The sequence below is a fragment of the Sitophilus oryzae genome, unplaced genomic scaffold, assembly GCF_002938485.1.
Source record: "Sitophilus oryzae breed Bouriz unplaced genomic scaffold, Soryzae_2.0 scaffold_1667_pilon_pilon, whole genome shotgun sequence".
Taxonomy (NCBI): Eukaryota; Metazoa; Arthropoda; class Insecta; order Coleoptera; family Curculionidae; genus Sitophilus; species Sitophilus oryzae.
This window is the reverse complement of record NW_022146355.1, coordinates 727,799-745,526: the sequence shown is the minus strand read 5'-3', so window position 1 is coordinate 745,526 and position 17,728 is coordinate 727,799. Positions and strand designations below refer to the sequence as shown.

Genomic DNA, 17,728 nt, shown 5'->3' with positions numbered 1-17,728 from the left:
TAACTACTTTTAAAAGATATATAAGAAAAGATATATATAATTTTTATATTAAAGATATATAAAAAAAGATTTAAGTACTTTGGGGAAAAAGATTTAAGTCTTTTAAGAAAAGATTAAGTTATTAAAAAGATTTAAGTATTTTTAGAAAAGCCTTAGGTCAATAAAAAGATTTAAGTCTTTTTATAAAAATAATATATTGTGTATTTAGTTGTTCTGAAAATTAACCGTTTTATTTTACGTGGTTTTAGTCTCATCTGTATCTTTAATAAATTAATAATATGATACTTAAGAAAATCCCTTAATTGGTAATACAAGAAAATTAATATTAGCATTTAAAAAAGGTACTTAAATTGAATTCTGGTTGTCTTGACTTGGTAGTAATTATATTGATTTAAGTAATTTTACTGACTTAACTTGCAAATCATCATGATTTAAGTCAGAAATATAGACTTAAGGGCTCAAACTCACTGACGACTAGGTCGCAACCTAAGGTCGCAACGACCTGGCCGTCGGCTGGCCGGATGTATTGCGTTTTTAGCTGCGGCCAGATGAACGACCAGTTTCAACATAGTTGTCAAATCTAACGATTTTTTACGTTTTACCAATTAGAAAATATTGTTTCAGATATGTTAAAATATCCGAGTTAACTAAAAAGCGAAGTTGCTATTCACAACAAACAAAAAGCATTGTGAACGCGACAATATATATATATATATATATATATATATATATATATATATATATATATATATATATATATATATATATATATATATATATATATATATATATATATATATATATATATATATATATACATAGCTCTAACAGACGCCAACGCAGTCTTTGGGTTCCACACTTTAACAATTCGGCTACAATATTACCAGGACCTGGTGACCGTCCATTTTTCATTGCGGCCGACAAAAAGGGAGATATTCTGTTTCTTTTTTCTACTGATATGGCGCCCTTATCGACTTTAGAAGTAAACATATTAGGGCCATCGTAGAAAAAGATCGTCAGACACTGGCTCTAAATATAAGCAGGTAGAAAATTTAGCTTCCAGTTATTTCAATGTTTACAATATAACGAAGAATCTACAACAGTAATTACTTCTATTTTTATGAATGTTTAAGTTACTTTGTTTACGTTACTTTCTAATTTTTTTTTCAAAATAATGTACCTAGTAGAAATATAGTCTAATGAACCCTGTTTGAAAAACGTTAAATTAAATATAATATTTAAAATACAGTTATCCTCCTTGTACATGACTACAAAAGAACTAAAAAAACTAATTTAATAAAAATAACAAGTGGTTGTAGAAAAACTTTAAATATTATTATTTTTATTTTTTATCATCGAAACTCAAAGGTATAATAACAGGTATCATACCAACTATAAATAGAGTAGGTATGTCATATAAAAATGTTTTGAGTTTTTACTAGAATCGACCCTTGATAGAAAAAAGGGATTAGATTTAAGTTTACCTTTGATCCAGTCTGTATACTATTTCTTTGGATTTTCTACACGTGTGCAAAAACTACACTAAAACACTATATCTTATAGAAAATAAAATACTGTGCCTTGAATTTGAGTGATTTCATCTGAAAAATTATTAATTTGGAAGAAAACCGGCAACAAGCGGCAGAAAATAATAATATTTCCGTGCAGTCTCCTGGTCGCAACGACCAACGGACGGCCAGGACGTTAGTGTGCGCTATATCATTTGATTTAATGGTCTTAGAGGTAGCTGCGGCCTGGCCGGTGCGACCTGGTCGTCAATGTGTTCGAGCCCTAAGTGATAAAAACGACTTAAATAACGTTATATTGATTTAAGTTTTTACAAAAATTACTTGACTTGAACTAAAATGACTTAAGTCAAAGACTTAAGACTGCCATTGTTGGTGGACCTGTTCTTGGATTGTCACTGAGACCAATCCGTTCACGTTTAAATTCCCCATACCAACGAGAAATTGTCGACTGATGTGATGCTGCATTTCCGAAAACAGGAACCAACTCGGCAAGACATTCTTATTGGGATAACTATCTTCAAAATTTGTAAAAAAATATTGCGCCAAAAATGTTTTCGTCTTAATTCCATTTTTCGACTGACTCGTCAACTTCAAAAATTCAGTTTAGGTCCACCTTTAAACAAAGCGGTCTAGAACTTTGACGTCAAGTTAACTGAAGATGACATTTAATTTTGACATTTATATATATGTTGACAGGGGCCTCTAATGTTTCTCTATGTATCATTTAAAAGAAAACCCTCGTATATTTATGAATCTCGATGTATAATGTTTCGGAGGGGAGTTAATCACCGCGACTTTGCAGATCTATTGTGTATTCCCCTTTCTTGAATTATAACGAGTTATAACTCATCATACAGGCTCAGGGCTTTAACAAAAGCCAGTATCTGAGACGGCTCCACAGTGGCCAGCTCTCCATCCTCGACATCAGCCGTACCAAAGTTCATGGCACGAACGATCGGTCGTCATCTTGGTGCACTCAGTGATAAGGTGTTCTGGTGTTTCCAATTTCCTCACAGAATCTGCATTCGCCGTGGTTTCTCAGCTTCAGCCTACTGAGGTGTTCGTTGAGGAGATAGTGTTCTGTTAGAGACCCCGTCACAATCCGAAGATTGTTTTTACTTAGATGAAGGAAAATCCTTTATTGTTGTCGGTCGCAATTTCTGAGAAACTTTTTTGAGTGTCTTAGACCGTTGGAGGACTCCCATTCCAGGTTACGGATAGAATGTTCAAGGTTCTTCAGTTCCGCTTTTAGTTGGTTTCGGCTTGGGAAACAGAACGGTTCTGGTCCAGTTGTGGAGTGCTAGCTCCTTTTCCAGCTAGATTATTTGCTTTATCATTCCCTTCTATCACTTGGTGAGCAGGCACCCAGAGTAAGAGGACTTTGACCAACTTGGAATTGATGGTTACTGAGTTGATCGCGTTTAGTGCTAATAAGATGGCTATTTCCATTTATGAATCTCGATACACGTCTATGCAGAAGTATGCCTTTTTTGATGTGCAAACAATTTAAATTATTTCAACCAGTGGTGTTCACTCGGGTTTTATATTGAATACTATGAATATAACTACAGACGAATGGTTATTCATATTTTAGGGCACTTCTAAATTTTATATTCTTCTCTTTATCAGAAGAATAACGATTGAATTGTATCAAAAGAAGTATAACGACTAAAGTAGGCAATCCTTCCCCTAGGAGATGCAAGACCTTGTCGTTGGTGGGGAAGCTCCTGGTCAGGTGCTGGGGGGAATCCCCCCTAGCACTTGGCTTGGTCTAAGAAGCATCTCACTCATCGTCTTGTTCCTGACTGTAGTGTCGTGGCCAGGGAATTGCACCAAGACATATATCGATACCGGGCGGGGCTACGGACAGCCTCAACCTTGGGGCACCGGGGAGCACCCCATTGTATTTTACCCCTTACTTCTACATGCGGGGCTCTGTAGAAGTGGACCGACTGTCCCTAGCGACTCATAGGAACACTATGAGATCTGGTAATAATAGTAATAAAAACATCCCCCTAGCGACACTGAGAACAGTAACAATGAAAGTTCCAAGGGGCCAAACCCAAAGAGAACTATAGGAGAGGTGGCTGACACTTGCGTGAGACCATCCTCCGCAAGTGGCATACAAGCTATCACCTCCTCCAAGGGTCGGGAGCCTACCTCCTACCTCTAAACCCAACAGGCGACACAAGCTACCGTTTCGTCTACCCGGCCTGGGTCGTAGCTCCTCGACTGTGAGGGACACGGGTCTCCGTAGGAAGTCCTGGGACTGTATGATGAGTTATAACTCAAGAAAGGGGGACACAATAGATCTCTAAGGTCGCAGAGATTAACCCCCCTCCCACTTATTCTAATTCTAATTCTAAAGTAGGCAATCAGTTTAAAAAATCCTCAAGAATATTGGCTCTAAATATTATTTACGTCCAGATCGAATTGCCAAGTGGACCAAAACACAAACACAAGTAACAAAACGTCAAGTTGGTAAGTCTTCAAAACGTTGGTATGACAGCTAGACGTCAACGTCACAAGAAGGCAGTTGACAGAATTGACAGGACTTTGTCTTATTTCAAGAAGAAGAATAAGTTTTATCAATAACCATATTTACTACCTCTACATTTCGATATACTCAAATTTCAGAATTTAAATCTAAAAATTATGCAAAATTTCTTACATTACGTTACCTATCGCTGTCTCAAAATGGCAAAATACTTAACGCATACATGTTAAGTAAGACAAGATGGATTTGACCTAGAACTTTTCTAAAGTGATAGACACTTCATTTATATGTAACGTAAATCGACACTACTTTTTTATATTTTACGGTTATTCTCTTTATGTAGTTCTTGCAGATTGAAGATATCAAGCAGGGACAAAGAAGTATGTAATATTCTGTTGCGTGAATGATATAATGATCATTGTGTTCTAGTTCGTTTCGTTTTGCTTTGCTTGGTTGACATTGTCTTTTTCTTATTGCAATATTAAACATACTGAGGCTCTTATCATATATAAAAGTTCTAAGTTTGACAAACACACAAATCTACAAATAATTTTTAGAAAATTATTTGTAAATTTAATCATTTATAGAAATAAAAAAATATAGAGCATTCTTATAAAAAATAAACTGTATTTTTTTTGTTAAAATTGCAAAAAATAGGATCAATATTAAGAAACAGATATTTAGACAATTAAAAGCTTTATGAGGTAACCTTTTGATCTAAAACAATATGTGGCAAATATTAATAATAAAAAACCCGGAAAGCAAAATTTCATCACTAACGAGATGAAGATTCCTGACCTATCATGAACTATCGTGTTTGAATATTTTGTTTGCAAACACTTCAAACCTTTTAGACCCGAGAACATAATTACATAACAGTTTTGTATTGAATATACCTAATAAAGAAGTCACATTTATTTTTTAAACTTTTTACTCGAGCGTGAGAAAAAAAAATAGATTTTTACTGATTAGTAAATAAATGTCAGTTAATAATCAATAAGTATGTATTGTTATACAATGAGTTAACCAGAGAATTTTTACGCGTAATATGCCACCGTAATAAAAGCATAGGTTCTCCTTGCTATCGTTACTCCTCTCAAAATCCGATAGACCTTCTTTATAAACCATATTTATTTTAAATATTAAATCATATTAATCAATTCGAGATTTACCTGAGCACGTAAATGTTTCTATTAACTCTTGCAATACTAATTAGAAATATCTCCAAGTATGTTACTTTATTGATTATTTAATTGTGGTCTATCGCAACCCGCATCAATTAACACCAACATAATAACTGTGTTTCCATTTTAAAAGCTTGTAGTAATCATAAATGTCCAACGACTGACACTTTCGTGGAAAAGCAAGCGAAAGGGAAGGAGCGTTTTGTGCAATTTTCAAATAATTGTGACGAAAACACGACGTATATACTTTAGATTTGTACAAGGATTTCGCAATTTGTTGGGTTCTTTTAACGAGTTTGACTCGTCTTCGAGAATTGCAATGACATTTTAGAGTAACCTTCCGTGTTGTTTCCGTTTCATGGGATGCTGCTTACGAAGATCGTATAGGGTTATACAAAAAAAGGCTTTACTATACCGGGGGCGTCTAAAAAGTAGCTCACCCCCTATAACTTTTTTATTTTTTCAGATAAAAAAAAAACGAAATTTGGTATGTTAGTATATGACGTAAATCAAAATTGAATAACGTATTCATTTTTTTTCGGCCACTTCTTGTTACATCGGGAATGACTACAACTTTTGATTTTTAAAAAGCACCCTGGGTATTTTTTCTTACTTTATTCAATAGAAAATGACACTCCGAATAGAATGACATATCATATGCTTCATAGAGTGCCATGGAGTCTTGGAAAAATAGATTAGACAGTCTAATGTTTTTAGTGTCTTGTCCTGGCCGGTTAAAAGACGCCCAAATCGTATTTTTAATCATATCTCAATTTTTTCAAATGGAACGAGGGTGGCTCCTCAGCATATTTTGAAAAAGATTTGGTAATTATTGGGAAAATTGGGAATCGTCCGATTTTCACCAAAATTGGTATACACCCTGTTTTGAGGTCGTAGATTACGAATCTTTTTTTTCTGGCGGTCTCTTACCGTTTTCCAGAAAAACGAAAAATTATTTCAACATCGAATTTTTCTTAATTTCTCATATCTTAAATTTTTCTAGCACATATTTTGTTAAATATTCAATGAACAATGAGGTTTTTGCTATTTTCTGTTACTTTTTTAACCAATTCTATCTGCATAATAGAGGAAAATTTGCTAAAATAAATTTGTAAACAATATGAAAATGTTGGGTTATGTGTTTCTGACATTTAAAGCAACGTTGCCAATGCTAAACCTAAATTTAGCGTGTTTTTTTCACTCATTCTGGGATTACGAAAGGCGGTCGCCAGAGGAACGGCTCCTTCCCGTAACTGCTATTTTACCGACGAGATTTAACTATTTATAACCACAAAGTTGCACGAAAGACTTTTGATTGCATTGGTTACAACTTCTGCGGAGGGGGTTAATCTTTTTTTTTGTTATATTATATCAAAAAAAGATTAAATCCCTCCGCGAAGAGTTTTGATTTGATTTGATTCTATGCGGGTATGCGGGGGGGAGGTTAATCTTTTTTTTTTTGTAACATTACATCAAAAAAAGTTTAAACCCCTCCGCAAAGAAGTTGTAACCAATGCAATCAAAACTCCTTCGCGCAACTTTGTGGATATAGGCATATTAAATATAGGTATATTTAATATTTAACTATTGCCAGGGCATATAATTTATTTAAAATCCCTAATCACCCGAAAAAATAAACTTCTTAGAAAATGTTGTTGACGAAGTTGGACAAAACCTAGATTGAATGTTGGATTATTATTGTAGTTTAATTAAATATATACTTATTTTAATAAAAATATATTAAATAATAAGTATTTTATTTAAAATCCCTAATCACCAGAAAAAATACAAGACATGGCAACGTTGCAAATTTTCAGATTTCTAAGTAAGGTAAGAGACCGCCAGGAAAAAAGTTCAGATTCGTAATCTACGTCCTCAAAATAGGGTGTATACCAAATTTTGTGCAAATCGGACCATTTTTCCCAATAATTACCGAATTTCAAATCAACCATATGCGAAAATGTCAAAAGCTGACATGATAAGTTATTCTATTCAGAGAGTCATTTTCTATCGAATGAAGTAAAAATATACCTCGGTATATTTTTACCCTCGGGTCTCTTTTAAAAACCAAAAGTTGTAGTCATTTCCCGTAAAACAGGAAGTGACCAAAAACAATTGAATACGTCAATCAGTCCTAATTTATGTCATATACTAACATACTAAATCTCGTTTTTTTTTATCTGAAAAAAAGATAAAAGTTATAGGGGTGAGCCACTTTTGAGACTCACCCGATATTCTAAAGGTCTTATTAACAATATTAACATAAGTTTTTAATTTAACAAATAAAAATAATTTCGCATACTTTCTAAAATATTTGACTGATTTTGGTACTGACCTCATCGGTGATGTCACCCAGGTGCTGCACGTCTTCCGTCTCTTTAACTTCTTCTGTCTCCTCTCTAGACACAACTCTGCGTTCCTTAACTTCTCTAACAACTCCGTCCGAATTCGGTACTGCCACCCATTTGGACTTGTCTGCTTCGGGACCTTCGATTGCCGATGGACCACCATCAACCTCATCATCTCCAAGCTTTCGTAACTGAAATAACATTCAGTGTTTAAAGGTGAGCGCTTAACTGTCAGTATCACTGAAGCAGGTTGACTAATTCAATGTTACTGAATGAATATTGAGCGTGAAAACATATTTTTAATTCATAATTTCAATGAAAGTGAAAACTAGTTGTGCTTTTTTCATTCTGGTTGAACAAAACTATAAACTGAAGAGTAGATGGTGATGTTTTTATTTGTCAGTTTTCTAAGTTTTGAGGCAATATTGAAAGAATTGGCTTCCAAAATTAATTTTTCAATATAGTTTTACTAGCACCCCGTTTATTTCTATGTAATATCCATTGCCTGACACACCTTCTACGACATTTTCGTAATTTTTAATGTATCAGAAGATTTTGTGACTCAAATGTTATACTTGCCGAACCACTCTTTTTTGTTAAGACATTTTTATGTTTAGGAAATCAACGAAATGTGTCTAGACCAACTGAATGTATTCAGCTAGCAAAATAAAACCTGTGACCACCAAGTTTTCCACCTCAACCAGTAACACTGAATCAGTCACTGCTTCAGTGAGATTGACAGGTGTTATATTAAAGTTACTGCAGTTCATATTAATTTTTACAATTTAATAATGATATAAAAAAGTAATATTCAAAATTCAGCTTATTTTTTAAAGCTTGTGGAACTTGGTGCTTCTTTTTGTAGCCTTATGCAGAACAAAATTGAAGAAAAATATGATTGTTTACCTCCGTTTGATGATGTTCTTGTGTTTCTGTATCTTCCGTGGTGTTTGTGGTGACCATAGGTCCAGAGTCTTCAACGACTTTGCCATCTTCTAAAACAACTTGACGCTTAACTCTAGTTTCGATTTGCTTGGTGTTCAAAACTTCAGTTTTCTTTTTGCTTATCCATTCTTCTGTAAACGTAAAAATCAAATATTTTAAAACAAAATAATTTCTAGACACCAGTCTCACTCAAAAAGAATTAATAGTATATTATTGTGTCTCACTTTTAAAATACTGTTAAAATATAGAGGTTTTAGTCAAGTTTTACTACGTATTGCAAAAAATTACAAAATGACACCTGACAAATGTCAGAGTAATTTAAAGATACTATATAATTTTTTTTAAACGGGACACTATATTAAAAAGATGTTAGACTTTTATAAAATATTTTACACATGCCATCTTTTAAAAGCTTAACTTTTGAGGAGGTATATTTCCTGTCATCGTCAGACGCAAAAAAACACAAAAAAAAACTATTTGAAATATCTAAATATAAATAATAAAAATAATAGTGGTGTTTACAAAAAAATAACTTTTTATTTTGTAGATTTTCTTGCAGTGGTGAAAACCGTAGAACTCCTTTTTAAAGAAATGAACTTGCCGCAAAGGTTTGAACATTATTCAATATAGTTTATATGACTAACTGTGGAATGTGTCATTTTTTGTAATAGTTAGTAAAACTTTATGAACATATTTTTAAAAAATTGGACAAAATAAAATTCTATCACTGTACAGGGTGGCTCGAATTCGACGCTCATCGTTGGGATTTCGGAAACCGTAAGAGATACAGGATCGGTTAAATGGAGGCAAAGTTGCGCAATTTGATGCTCAATAAAATGCCGTATTGCATTTTTATTTTTTTATTTTATTTTTATTGCATAAAATATTCTGGTGATGGAATTTTCTGTACGAAACGTCGGCAAATATCAAAGTGACTATATATAGTGTTTTAAGAGTGATGAAAGGATTTAATTAAATTGAAAAAAAATCAGGTCCGTATTTAAGAAAATTAAGTTGATGATGGACGCCAGAAGCCGAAACGTCAGAGTCAATATTTAAACACACAGAGTTATAGAGCAGGAAAAGTGGCCATGAAAATGTGTTTTTTTCATTTTAAGTTATCTTAACAAATAAGGCCAGGAAACAATAGAAAACAAAATTGAAGATTCCGTTTTTCTCGAATATATTCGGAAGTATTCGGAATTTTTCAAAATGCAATACGGCATTTTATTGAGCATCAAATTGCGCAACTTTGCCTCTATTTAACCGATCCTGTATCTCTTACGGTTTCCGAAATCCCAATGATGAACGTCGAATTTGAGCCACCCTGTACATGTATTGTAAAATAAATTTAAAGTTGATGCATAGATATACCATTGATATTAACCAAAAAGAACATCTGCAACAAATGTGTCATTAAACCACAATCAATGCCACAAAATGATACTACATAATTAAAAAAATTACAAATTTATAATAAACTGTTAAATGTCTTAGTATGCATTCTTGTTTTTAATAAATAAAATTATATACAAGTAAAAACACAAATATACAGGGTGAGTCTTAAATAAGTGCAAATATGTTCATTCAGGGCTAGTAGATCTTGTTAAAAGAAACATATTTTCTCGTTATCGTTTTAACAGTCTAAAATAACCAAGTTGTTTATTTTAGTTTTAAAATTAAAAAAAAAATGATTTTTTGCTTAAATTTTGAGAACCACTGGATCTTTTTCTGTTTTTTTTTCTTGTAAATTTAATCTATAACCTAGGCACGTTGCCATATTAACAAGATATTACGCTTACCTTTTTTTAACTAAAAATTAAAAAAAACTCTTTAAAACAATTACCAATTTTAATTTTTTTTTTCGCAAAAAAACCTCATATACGTGTTTCTGCGGTCAAAATATACAACCCCTAAAAATTTAAGACTTACTTAATCCCACTTATTTAAGATTCACCCTTTGTAATTAGAGAAATAATTTATATAATTAAAACTTACCCTCTTTGGTTGTGGCAAACGTATCACCAGTCTCGACCTGAGAAGAACAAAAACAAGGCTTGATAAAAATTCTCGAACTGTACGTGACCTTTTTCTTTGGAAAATTTGGCAAATTCTGACCTCTCGGGTCCTTAACCAGCACTATTACAACCATTCAACATCACCTTCGGTCTTTTAGCACGTTCCGTTACAAGTCTAACACCGCAAATAATTGTCAAACACCCGAAAACAACACTTTAAAGTTAATTTTTAGTAAGCAGTTCTTGGTCAACGTAGTGATGGTTACATTATATCCTAAAGTGACACTAAATTATTACTACAAACGACAATAAAAATATTTTTGAATTCACTTACAAGTAGGGATGGGCGAAAGGGGACTTTATATATCGATAACATATCGAAATTCACCTATCGATATATTTTAGTTATCGATATAACGACAATTTTCGATTTATCCATAACTATATCGATAGTTGCCGGATTATTTTCGGTATGTCGACAATATATCTACAGGGTGAGTTTTCTAAGATTTTCTCTATAGGTATCTCGGAAACTACTGGAGATAGAGAGTCGGTTAAATGGGGAAAGAATTGCAGTTTTGTGGGGTTATAAATATGCGCCTTTCAGATTTTTAAAAAAGTTCATGGCTTACTAGATATTTCGAAAAAAAAAACTAATTTCGGCTATTTTAAAAATTGTCCATAATTCCATTATAATCTATGTTAGACAAGAAGTTTTCAGATAAAAGTTGTAGTCACATCCTTAATGAGATTGTGTTCTCCGTTTTCTTCTTAAGCCTGTCATTTTTGACATATGATACAAACATATGTTTTTTTTTAAATGGAAACCATATATGTAGTTGGCTATGACTTCAAAAAAAGAGCCGTTTTTTAAGCTTTTCAGCGATAAAAAAAAACATTATAGCTTATAATGTTTTTTTTTTCAAAAAATTAGAGTTATAGCCAATTCTTTTCTTTCTTGACCAATTTCACTTAGTTTGGTATGATATTCTTATTCTGTTATGATTTATAACTTATAAAAAGACAGAATATTTTATTAAACAATTTACATGACACAAACTAAAACTTAAGAAAAATAATATCACTACATACACTTTAAGTTATTTTAGAAAATGTTCAAAAAATCCGCCGTTGTTTTGAGTACATAAATGCATCTTTTTTTAAAACTGAATTACTAGGTTTTCTCACAGAATGACCGGTCGACATAATTAAACTTCTCTCGTACCGCCTCTTCGAGTGCCTCTCTTAATTCATAAGTTCTTTTGTAAACCTTATTGTTAACAATACCGCACAAAAAAATCTAAAATGAATAGGTCAGGTGATCGAGGAGGCCCATGCCATTGGTCCATCTCTACCTATCCCTGAGTTTACATAATTATGTATTTGCATAATTTTCCAACTTTTCTAACATGTCTTGAAAACCGTTCTTTAATAAGCCTAAAAAAGTGAAAACATATGTTTGTGTCATATGTCAAAAATGACAGGATTTAGAAAAAAAGGAAAAAACAGTCTCATTAAGGATGTGATTATCTACAACTTTTATTTTCTTTTAATTAATTTAATCTGTTTTTTGTCTAAAACAGATTATATTGGAATTATAGACGGATATCGTTAAATACATGTGACAATTTTTAAAATAGCCGAAATTTGTTATTTTCGAAATATCTAGGAAGCCACGAACTTTTTCAAAGAACTGAAAAGTGCATATTTATGACCCCACAAAACTACAATTCTTTACCCATTTAACCGACTCTCTATGTCCAGTAGTTTCCGAGATACCCATAGAAAACTCATCGTAGAAAACTCACCCTGTATATGTAACAGTGTATCGATATATCGATAATTTTAAAGTTACTTACCTACTGTTATTCGATATATCGATAATTATTCATAGTTATCGATCTTTTGGAAAAAAATCCCATCCTTACTTACAAGGCGTAATTTTTTAAATGTAACCGTATGAGTGACAAAAGCGACAGTAGCCTGACAATGACGAAATAAATATCTAATTTTCGATGCAGGATACGTCTATGGTTTCTTTAAAACTTCAGCCGGAAAATGGCCAGCTTAATATGGTCCAAAGCTCCATAAAAAGGAAGGTTAAGTGTTATTATAGAGGTGTTGACGGTATCGCCATTGTGACTTACGTTATTACTTGGTTTGTGACTTGGTAGTGTCTATTTTTATTTTGTTTTAGGTACTGCCTGATTTCTATCTATCCCATTTATAGTGTAAGTACTTTAAATAGCGAAAGTCAAAGTTATTTATATGTTAATTTGATTTATATTTAGAATTATGTTAATTAGCGTAAGGCTTAAGTACTGAAAATATGGCTTAAGGAATATTTATTGTTCTTGATATAATGGTGAAGGAGCCTCATAAAATTATCTAACGATTTATTAAAATATTAATTTAATCCTGAAAAAAACAAGAGAAAGTGGGTTTCAAAAGATAGTTCATTTTTAAGACTTGACAAAAGTTCAAATAGATTTACAGAGTAATAATTTATTTAAAAATATAGTTAAAGAAAATTTCTGCAACCTTTAATTATAACAAAACAATACAATATTCAATGAAAAATACAAATTTACACAATTTAGCTTCTCTTTCAAAAATGATTTTCTTTGAGAATTTATATACCTATTTATTATTAGTTTATATTTTATATTATTATTATTTTTTATACAGGGTGAATCTTAAATAAGTGCAAATATTTTTAGAGGTAGCATATTTCGACCCCAGAAACACGATTATGATTTTTTGTTTGCAAACATTTTTTTGAAAAAAATTTCGGAAATTTTTTTAGATTTTAAAAAACATAATTTATTGATAATATGGCAACATATAGGTAGTACATTAAATTTACAAGAAAGAAAATCCAGAAAAGATCTAGTGGTTCTGTTAAAATGTTAACAATTTTTTTTTTTCTAAATTTTCAAAGTAAAATAACTAATTTTTATTTTGGAGCTATTTAAGAAACGGCAAAGAGAAATTGTTTCTTTTATCGAGATCTATCAGCTCTGAAAATATTTGCACTTATTTAAGTCTCACCCTTGAAGTTGTTTTGGGTGAAGTTTTTAAAATATGTAAATCAAGATGCTATACGGGGTGTTGGAAAGACCCAGAGTCACATAGGACGAAAATAAACCAATTCATTGCAGGTCTCTGGAACCCATTAAAAAAAATAAAAAAAGAATTTGTGGCTACAATAAACTATCAAAATACTTGATAACAAAGGTAAACAATAAATTCAAGTTATTTCATTAGTGTTCAATGCTAGCGATAGCCAATAATGCAAATAAAATTCTGTCATTTTTTCGAATTCATGCCTGTCGAAATCCTAATATATTTTCTATCTGGACAAACTCCATAATATTTTTATAAAAAGAAATTCCCTCCAAGTTATGCAAAAATTTTTAAAAATAAAACATGACTCGAGTTATTTTCATAATTAAATGCATATTTTCATTATTGTATGGAGAGAAAAAAATGCAAAACAACAGCAAGACATACTCGGAGACATATTGTTAAATACACGTGTCGTATAAAGTACTTGTAAAAATGACAATAGTTATATATCACCGCTTTATCTATTGGTTTTGTCGAATGTCATGATCTAATAGTCACTATTGTTTCACTACATACCAGCCTTTATTGTTAGATAAACAAAAAGAAAATTAAATAAGAGGTGTAATAAATAATTATTGTATTAGATAATTTATTTCGAATTAATATTCTTTTCATATAGTTCAATATATTAATACACATCGCTGTAACGAAACTAGGAATATTACCATTCCTTATACAGGGTTGTTCACCACATACGACACGGAGTATTGTAGCTAAACGATTAGATTTTTACAAGTTGTAAGTTTTGGGTTCGTTGAAGGATTATTAGAGCTACAATTTAAAAATATTTTTACAAGATACAGAGTGTCCCAACTAAGTAAAAAATATTATAGTTGTATTTTTTTAAATGGAACACCCTGTATATTATTCTATTTTTGGATTCTACGATTGAAATAAAAGTAAATTTGATTAAGGTTTATCACACTTAAACCTTACCGTTTTTGAAATATTTTCAATTTTAAGAAATTGCAGTAAAAATTTTAATGCTTTATTTCTCCAAGGGTATTTAAGTTTTTAATACTAAATATTTACTGAAGATTATTTATTGATCCGATATTGTGTTGCAATAATAAAAATTTTACTACCTTATACAGAGTGTCCAAAAATTTATATTAAATAATTACTAGCTTTAAACGGCAATAACGTGTTTAAGTTAAATGGAACACCCTGTATATTTTACGTGAATCATATGCACAATTTAATTGTCTATCAAATTTTATTATACCATTTTTTACCTATCTCTGCAACTTTTCGTAGAAAATGCATTTTCTTATAATTTAGACCTCATTTATCACTATACCCATGGAATATTGACATTTTAGATTATTTTTAAAGATGTAACAAATTTTCCAAGAGTACAGATACTAATATTGTCCATATAGCTCGCTTATTTCATAAAAAAAAAATTAAAAAAAACTGTTTAAATATTTTTGTTAAAAATAACCAATTAATATGATCCCAGTATTCAGACTACATTAATTGCCTGTTTATGTTGATTAATAATAATTGCTCCAAATAATAAAAAAATGAATTTTGTGTGTGTATTAGACAGTGTGATAAAAAGTAACGCCTTATAAATTTTATTTCATTTTTTGACGAATGCTGATTTATAAAAACAGAGACGTTTATTTTCATAATTTATTATTATATTGATTTCTGAGCCAAATCCACGTTTATTTAGAATACTTTATTAATTAAAACAATTTAAAAGTATGTAATTAACTACTTTTTGGTCGTAAATAATGGTGGTATATTTAATTCGTATACTCTTTTTTAAAGATTTAAATAGTTTTTTTGGTATACCAATAGGCTTGCAATATTTACCACCTGTACATTTTGTGCATATATGTTGCTTAAAAAAAATCTGAAATGTCAATATTCCGTGGTGGGTATAGTGATAAATGAGGTCTAAATTATAAGAAAATGCATTTTCTACGAAAAGTTGCAGAGATAGGTAAAAAATGGTATAATAAAATCTGATAGACAATTAAATTGTGCATATGATTCACGTAAAATATACAGGGTGTTCCATTTAACTTAAACACGTTATTGCCGTTTATAGCTATTAATTATTTAATATAAATTTTTGGACACTCTGTATAAGGTAGTAAAATTTTTATTATTGCAACACAATATCGGATCAATAAATAATCTTCAGTAAATATTTAGTATTAAAAACTTAAATACCCTTGGAGAAATAAAGCATTAAAATTTTTACTGCAATTTCTTAAAATTGAAAATATTTCAAAAACGGTAAGGTTTAAGTGTGATAAACCTTAATCAAATTTACTTTTATTTCAATCGTAGAATCCAAAAATAGAATAATATACAGGGTGTTCTTTTTAAAATAATACAACTATGATATTTTTTACTTATTTGGGACACTCTGTATCTTGTAAAAATATTTTTAAATTTTAGCTCTAATAGTCCTTCAACGAACCCAAAACTTACAATTTGTAAAAATCTAATAGTTTAGCTACAATACTCCGTGTCGTATGTGGTGAACAACCCTGTATAGAAACTCTTGCCATTTTATAATAAGAAGCCAGAATAAAAGTAATAATATATAAAACAACCACAGTATTTCCAACGGCCAATTGGTAAAGTAGTACGACAGGGAGTCCAGAGTCCTTTTTCCACAGGGTGTTTTGAATTTATATTATTTGTGTATATTATTTATTTATCTTCACACTGATACCATAATCATAAAAATCGAATTACAAAATAAAAAGTTATGAAACATCAAATTTAGTCAAATTTTTAGGGTGGCGGAATTTTGTGCCGGGGAGTGTATTTTAGCACTTTCTATTCGACTAATAGAATAAGGTGGTAAAAGGTAAACAATTTACTTGAATTATCGTATCACGCCCTTATAACAATCCAAGGTTGCTGTTCGGTCTGGCCGTTTGGGAATTCGTGATGCCCGCAACGGAATAGCGATAGTTCTTTTCATGTTAATTAGGTAGGTATTGCGCGAAAAACAGTACCGTAATACTATACGTCGAAGAAACAATAGAAATATGTCAACACGACTTTGTTTATTCGAGTGTACCATGTTAGAAAATCGGACAGGGGGACAATGAGAAAAAAAACACGAAAAAGGTATTGCGGTTGTGTAAGAAAAGACACAGAGTAACGATAAAAAAGCCAGATTGATTGTACAAATATTAATTTCTTTCATTTTTTACTTTATATGATTGGTTAAAGAATCTGACTATTGAAAGGTAGTAGTAACCTGTAGTGATTAGCAAATGCAAGAAAAAGACCGATACTCCCTTGGTCTTGGTCTTGAGTCTTGTAAGTCTTAAATTTTTAATAGATTTTTACTATATGCGCTTCCTATATCAAAAAATTGGCGCCGAGGTTTTAAATAGAGGATAAAAAAACTCATCAATTAACTCTGTATAATGTATAATAAGTATTGTATAATAAGCCAAATACTAAAGTTTATAATAAACAGAGTTAACGAATAAAGTTGATATATTTATATACAGTTTGTTAAAAAATCGAGGAAATATTTAGAGCTAAAAATAAAAAAAATATTACATTAAAAAAAAATGGCGCCGGGAGGCACGTATAGCCGCCTATACTAAAATATGTTAATAAAAAGTTGGTAGGCAGTTCTTTTAGTTTCAAAGTAAAGGAACTTTTCCAATTTTTTAGCCGACCATACCAATTGGTATGGTAGGCTATTAGGATCGGCAAAAAAAAGTTTTTTGCCGAAAAAATTGGCGCCGGGAGACACGTTTAGCCGCCCATACTAAAATATGTTAATATCTCGAAAACTGCGACTTTGACTGATTTTGACGTTATTACAAATTTTGTAGCAAATATTATTCCTAATCTTAGTTTGAAAACCGCGTTTCGCTAGCTACTGTAATTTTGGAGTTACGATTTTTTAAAATTTTTAACCCCCTTACCAACCCCCCACCCCCACCATAAACTAATGGCCAGATTCTCGGGTGCCACTGTATTATTAAAAATAAATAAGGGAAATGTAAAGAAGAGCACTGCCCAAGTAACTGGAGTCTATAGAGCTTGACCTCGTCAAGATTATCATCGATTTATCATCGATTCC

The 17,728-nt window shown here is 31.3% G+C and overlaps 1 protein-coding gene across 5 annotated transcripts in view; it reads right to left on the bottom strand.

Moving 5' to 3' along the window:
* LOC115880955 (serine/arginine repetitive matrix protein 1) overlaps positions 1-17,728 on the bottom strand; it is a 179,692-nt gene that overhangs the window by 75,877 nt on the left and 86,087 nt on the right. For 3 of the 5 annotated variants that reach the window (XM_030898294.1, XM_030898295.1, XM_030898298.1), the window contains exons 2-4: positions 10,502-10,735; positions 8,465-8,634; positions 7,546-7,749 (exon numbers count right to left, since the gene is read on the bottom strand). In XM_030898294.1, coding sequence (XP_030754154.1) covers positions 7,546-7,749; positions 8,465-8,634; positions 10,502-10,655 — 528 coding nt within the window. In that variant the 5' untranslated portion in view covers positions 10,656-10,735. The remainder of the gene's footprint in view (positions 1-7,545; positions 7,750-8,464; positions 8,635-10,501; positions 10,736-17,728) is intronic. The other 2 variants (XM_030898297.1, XM_030898296.1) reach the window with 2 other exon arrangements.